The sequence below is a fragment of the Rosa chinensis genome, chromosome 5 (genome assembly GCF_002994745.2).
Source record: "Rosa chinensis cultivar Old Blush chromosome 5, RchiOBHm-V2, whole genome shotgun sequence".
NCBI classification, from domain to species: domain Eukaryota; kingdom Viridiplantae; phylum Streptophyta; class Magnoliopsida; order Rosales; family Rosaceae; genus Rosa; species Rosa chinensis.
The window spans coordinates 71,627,291-71,634,221 of NC_037092.1; the positions used below are offsets into that span (position 1 = coordinate 71,627,291).

Sequence of the window (6,931 nt, forward strand, 5' to 3'; positions counted from 1 at the left end):
TTACAACGAAAAGCCCCTCAGGCAACCAAAGCTAAACTTGTCCCAGTAAAGGGCACGGAGAGCCAAAATAGGGAGACACTGCAGCCAAACTCTAGGAGACGAGCCTGATCCCATAGACGTAACAGCAACAGCTAAGAAGTTCGCTTCCCGAAGAACATGAGAGAAGGAGATGCTGGCAAAGGAATTAGCAATAGAAGCTATGTCTTGGAGGAGAGATTTTAACATCCAGGGAGCTTCACACTTGAGGTTGACACAGTTGATGATTAGGGACGAGTCACCATCCACTAAAATATGGTCCAGGTTGAAACGCTTAGCCGCTAACAGGCCATCCTTTAGAGCTGTACCTTCAGCCAAAGGAATCGTTGAAGATCCAATTGACCTCGAACCAGCAACAATGGGGTCACCAAAGTGGTTTCTAATAACAAAGCCCGCAGCAGCAAGGTTGGAAGAAGAAACAGACCCATCAAAGTTGAGCTTGACAAAGTTTTCAGGCGGCGGGTGCCATTTAATGACTTCACTTAAGCTATTAGAAGTCGTAACAGAACGGGGGTTATGGGTCCTGTAGGCAGCACAAAATGAGGCTGAAGCATGCACCACAGAAGCCGGACTGAACCCCGAGTCCCTGAACAAAACATCATTATGCTGTTTTCATATTTGCCAACAAAGAAGCAAATAGTTTTCCAAAGCATCCATTGGAGCATTCTGAAACATGTAAACAATCCAATCATCAAAACAATTAAAGGTCGTAGGACTCTGATTCAGATTAGCCATAGACCAAACATCCCAAACTTTTGGGCAAGATCGAAAAATATGATCCAAATTTTCCACATCATTATTACACAGGCCACAAATAGGATTGATACTAGCATTGAAGCGAGCAAGTCTTGCTCTTGTTTTTAGTCTATCTCGAACAAGGAGCCAAGCAAAAAATTTTGCTTTGGGGGGAATATTGAGCTTCCAAATTTTGTTCAGCAAATTAGTCTTAGGGTGAACATTCTGAGTACATTGAAACCAAGTGGCTAATTTGATGGAAAATTTCCCATCAGAAGTCGGACCCTAAACAAACTCATCATCCCTGTCAGAAAATGAAAGATTAACAAAGGAGATATCTCTTACGATCGAAGACTCTAAATAATGGGAGAGTTTCTCAATATTCCACACTCCATTAACTAAATAATCTGAAACAGACTCGTCTAGATCTATAGAGGCTCTGCTAGTGTCATCAACCAAGTGAATCAAGGGGAAATCACAGATCCAATTGAAGGTCCAAAATTTTATGTTATGACCATTCCCAATAATCCATCTCATTCCTTTCAGAATAATATCTCTAGAGTATAAAATACCCTTCCAAGCAAGCGACTGATGAGATTGCTTAGGAACCTCAAAAAAGGATAACCTACGAAGGTATTTTTTCCTAACAATCTCCACCTACCTATTATTTTGGTCTGTAGGTATTTGCTCGTTTCTAGATAATCTTTAGGTTTATTGTTCTGTTCACTCCCATACAACAAAAGACAATGATGTCCAAAACTGATTGGCTGTCGTATATGCCCTGCTATGTCTCTTGTTACTCCTTGTTAAAGAACTTTTATTCAACTTATTTATTAATTCATCTTCATCTCATCACGAATAAACCCAATCATGATCATACTCCAGTCTACAACCTTTGCTGATATGCAACAAATCTGAGTCAGTTTTTCCCAGTTGGTTCTCCTTATTTGGTAAGTGAATCAGTGACTTATAACAGAAGATTCAAGTGTTCATTTCACTTTCATATTTCCAAAGCTTCTTTTCATCAGTTCTAAAATTTCATGTTGCAGTTAAAATATCTGATCAGGTACTGTTTGATAGCTTCTTTTATGGATACCCTTCTTAAAAGATTTTATGGCTCAGCTTCAGTCTCTTCTAAACAAAATCTGCAAATAGATTCCAAGTAAACCATGAATCCACAAATCCACTTTTCCCAACCAACTTTAACCATCCTTATCGTCCATGTACATCTTCGGAGGCAGATACTTGTGACAATAATGACTGCAATAACCCTATGCTCAAGTACATAAGTGATACTCTTCTTGAAGAAGACCTAGAGGGTAAACCTTGCATGTTGCAAAACTGTTTGGCACTCCAAGCTGCTGAAAAATCTTTCTATGATCTCCTCAATCCAAAGTATCGCCCTTCATTTGACCAACCTCCCCTTTCTGTGTACCAAAGCTTTGAGAACTCAGATGATGATTCCACACAGAGTTGTCATATTAGTATTGGCTCTATTACTCCTGTTACTCCTAAGACAAATCCATTTCATGTCGAATCTTCCTTTGCCGAGACTATATCAGATACCATTTTGGTTTCACATTCACTTTCTCAGATGGAAAGACTTGGGTTTCTAGGAGTAAGGGAAGCAATCAAAAATGTGGTTTATGAGCCAGAGAATGACAGCTACAGCTCAACAAATGGACCAAAGGGAAAGAAACATCAGCAAAGGGAGGTTGGTAATAATCCATACAATGGGAGAAGCAACAAGCAGTCAGCAGCTTCTGCTCAGGACTTTGAGCCGCAAGAAATGTTTGAAAAGGTGTTTCTCTTGAAAGCTTAGAACAAGCTTGAAGAAACTGAGAGAAAAGAGAGAGAGAAATAGAAACTCTCTTTATATATGAGACGTAATTGACTAGCTTGGTTACAATGAGAATAGGTCAAGGTATATATATAGGAAGCCTAATTAACCAACTAAGTAACAGAGACCACTATCTTCTAGCCACATGACAAGATGAGCTGCAGCACATGCATACACTGTGTGTAACAACCTAATAACCGTGTAATAAAGTGTAACACTCTAATAACCTAAAGGTAAAAAGGAAATCCCTGATTTGACTTTTGCAATATATTCTAACACCCCTCCTCAGCTTGATGGGGAGGCGGGTCATCAAGCTGGACTAGTTGAACTGATGAAGAACAGAGAGATGACAGATGGAGAGGACCCAACATGAGGTGATGGCAGAGGTAGACATGCTGAGGGGAGCATAGGCCTTTGGTAAACAAATCAGCAAGTTGATCATGAGTGGAGACAAACTGCAACCGGATAGAACCATCTCCACAAACTGCAACCGGATAGAACCATCTTTAACCTTGTCTCTAGTGACAAGTAGGTTGTAATACCCCTCCTTAGCACCATCATATCTGTAAAAGAAGCAAATGAGAAAAACTAGAGAATGGCAGCAAGTAATGTTTGTTTCAACCAGGATGAAGAAGAGGAAGTGATGGCCATAACTCCATTGATTGACAAGCTCTCCTACAATTCATCATAATTTTGATTTTCTGGAGCTCCATTGCCTGAGATACCAAGTTGCCAGTGTTGGCCAAATCCATTTGGCTTTCTATTAACTGTTTCTCTTCTTGCTTGACTCTAACCATTGGTCTCATACTTCCAGACAGTGAAGAAAAGTGCTTCATTTGATCACTACTGGAAACAATATGAAAATCATCACCTTTGCTGATATTTCCTTTCCTCGAATTAATCACACTATCGATAATCTTCTCAAAATCTGTTCCTACCAAAAACTCTCCTGGTGTAGTAGCAGTAGCACCTGTAATAGAACTACTTGGCTCACTTTTATCATTTTGTTGTGGAATACTCACATGTGCAACAGGTTTTTCAGGGGGAACAAGAATTGGTAGAATATGCATATAAAATCCATCACCTGAGTTAGAGTTTCTTGACTTATGATAAGAACTCACATTGTGTTGAGACACACCACCTTTTGATTTTGAGCAGCCTTTACTAAACTTGACATCATGTTGAGCTTGACCTTGAGATTTAGATCCACTGTATGATAGGTTACCAATAGATTGAAGGGCATTGTTTTGCTGAAAACCACCACTACTTTGCTGTTGTGAAAAACCTCCATTGTGCTGAAAATAACCATCACCATATGCAGCATTGAGCACTTGTGATTGTAGTTGTCGAGTACCATTGAATGCCCCATTAAGTGCACCATTACTGATAGAAAATGAGGGCATCAAACCAATAATAGGTGCAGTAGTATGTGAAGTAGATGACACAAAACAATTACCAACATATGGAGATGGAAAGAATGCATTGGGTGGTGTTCCTGCATTTGATATCCCATATTGCATTTTCTGAGATGAGTTGACAGGATTATTTTGTGCAGCCATAGCAGCCTGAGGTGACAAAGGAATACTTGCATTCAATGGTGACAAAGGAAGACTTGCAGGAGCATAGATAGACTTCACAGTTTGTTCAATCTCATCTTCAGCAATGAGCAAAAGAGATCTTAATTCTCTCATTGAAACAGGGGAGCTTAGTGTTTTGATTCTTATTACAGCTTTTATGGTAGCAAACTCTGAGGGCAAACCATGGAGAACCGAGACTACCATGTCCTCATCATCCATATAAACTCCCATTGTAGCAAGCTGATCACAGATTGACTTGACTCGAAGCAAGTACCTATCAATAGAGTCTGAGCCTTTTTGGATGTTGTATAAGGAGTTTTTGAGATTCATGATGTTATACCGTGAATCATTAACATATTTCTCCTTAAGTCGACACCAAATTTCCTTAGAAGACTTACTTCCAATAATGAAGCAGAGAGCATCACTGGATAGAGTAGAAGCAAGTATCGACATAATGGCAGAATCAATTTGCACCCAATTCATGTACTCTTTTTCTATATCAGATGCAACCCCATTTTCTTCCATAATTACACGTTCTGAAGGACAAGGGACTGATCCATCGACATATCTCATTAGGCCACAGCCTTTTAACAATGTCTCTACCAGAAATTTCCATGTTACATAGTTAGAGTTATCTAACTGAACTGTAATGAGATTGTAGAAATTGGATAGTAGACAATTTTGTAACATTGTATTGGTATCCATGATGCAAGGCAACCTGAAAGAGACTCAGAAATCTTCACAGCTCATTTCTTCTTGACGATGTACATCAAAGTATACTTCGTTCTTTCACCAATTTTTCATCGATCAACAACCAGATTCTAAAAGAAACCATAAACCATAACAAAGAGAACATTTGAACTACAATCCCCAAAATTCTAGGGTTTCAAAGTATCAAATGCTCAGAATTTCTTACGAATCAACTACTGTATCTTGTGCCAAATCGAAATCGAACAAAATGTATATGATAACAAAGCTTCAAAGCTAATCAATTTCTGTAAATTTCTCAGTAATTTTCAAGAACATGAAGTTAGAGTCTTGAGAGAGGGATGCACTTATCTCTGTAGCAAATCCAAAGATCGAACACAGAGAGTGAAATTGAACACGAAGCTAAGCTAAAGGAGCATATGGAGCTTGAGGAACAAACCCGAGGTCGCAACCTGGGACCTGATACCATGAAAGCTTAGAACAAGCTTGAAGAAACTGAGAGAAAAGAGAGAGAGAAATAGAAACTCTCTTTATATATGAGACGTAATTGACTAGCTTGGTTACAATGAGAATAGGTCAAGGTATATATATAGGAAGCCTAATTAACCAACTAAGTAACAGAGACCACTATCTTCTAGCCACATGACAAGATGAGCTGCAGCACATGCATACACTATGTGTAACAACCTAATAACCGTGTAATAAAGTGTAACACTCTACTAACCTAAAGGTAAAAAGGAAATCCCTGATTTGACTTTTGCAATATATTCTAACATCTCTGTCAGGGAGAAAATCATGAGTCCGAGTGTTGTTCTCCTCGTGAATTTATTAAATCTGAGGAAAGTGGGAAGTTGCGGCTTAAGAGACAACCAAGAGGATCAAAGAAACACAACAACAAAGTAGTGGATGTATGCACATTGCTAAATCAGTGTGCACAAGCCATGGCAAGCTATGATCAGCGCGCTGTGAATGAACTACTCAAGCAGATAAGACAACATTCTTCCCCCCATGGTGATGCAACCCAAAGGTTATCTCATTACTTTGCCGATGGGTTAGAGGCACGGTTGGCTGGCACCATGACCCCATCATATTCGCCTGTTGCAAGTATGCAGACATCAGCTGCAGATATCTTAAGAGCTCACCGGTTATATGTCACTGCATCCCCTTTAAAGAAAATGTCAAACTTTGTTGCCAATACAACCATCATGGAATTGGCAAAAGACGCTACAAGGCTTCACATTATTGATTTCGGAATTTCTTACGGTTTCCAATGGCCCTGTCTTATCCAACATATCTCAGAGAGACCCGGTGGACCTCCTCGATACAAATCACAGCAATTGAGCTTCCCCAACGAGGTTTTCGACCTACAGAAAGGGTTGAAGAGACCGGGCGTCGTCTAGCAAGGTATTGTGCAAAGTTCAATGTCCCGTTTGAGTACAATGTCATTGCACAGAAATGGGAATCTATCAGAGTTGAGGATCTTAATATTGACAGAAATGAGCTCATCGTGGTGAATTGTATGCACCGGTTAAGGCACATACTTGATGAGACAGTGATGGTGGGCAGTCCAAGAGACAGAGTACTAAAGTTGATTAAGAAAATTAATCCAGACCTTTTCGTTCATGGGATTATCAATGGGACATACAGTCCACCCTTTTTTGTCACGCGGTTCAAAGAGGCACTCTTCCATTTCGGTGCACTATTTGATATGTTTGAGGCCATTGTTCCTCGTGAAGATCAATGGAGGCAGATATTTGAGAGAGAAATATATGGGAGGGACATAATAAATGTTGTAGCATGCGAGGGACTGGAAAGAGTTGAAAGGCCCGAGACATACAAGCAATGGAATCTCAGGACTCTCAGGACTGGGTTCAAGCAGGTGCCATTAGAGCAGGATTGCTTGATGAAAGTGAAGAGTATGTTAAAGTTGACGGGTTATCATAAGGACTTTAAAATTGATGAGGATGGGGAGTGGATGCTGCAGGGATGGAAAGGAAGAACCGTTATGGCTCTCTCTTTTTGGAAACCTGCCTAA

General features: G+C 39.9%; 1 protein-coding gene and 1 pseudogene across 1 annotated transcript; one reads left to right on the plus strand and one right to left on the minus strand.

Moving 5' to 3' along the window:
* LOC112163988 lies at positions 1-1,308 on the minus strand. Its single transcript, XM_024300237.1, has 2 exons — positions 1,117-1,308; positions 1-642 (listed from the first exon to the last, which is right to left on the minus strand). Exons 1-2 carry the CDS (start codon positions 1,306-1,308, stop codon positions 1-3), a joined length of 834 nt encoding a protein of 277 aa, XP_024156005.1.
* Positions 1,309-1,912: 604 nt separating this feature from the next.
* LOC112202454 lies at positions 1,913-6,931 on the plus strand (annotated as a pseudogene).

What these genes read in the sequence shown, in the direction of transcription:
- LOC112163988 (XM_024300237.1), bottom strand. Translation starts at nt 1,308, where the DNA reads ATGAGATGGATTATTGGGAATGGTCATAACATAAAATTTTGGACCTTC. An exon ending in ATTATTTAGAGTCTTCGATC is followed by an intron (nt 643 to 1,116) that starts GTAAGAGATATC and finishes ATATGAAAACAG; the next exon opens with CATAATGATGTTTTGTTCAG.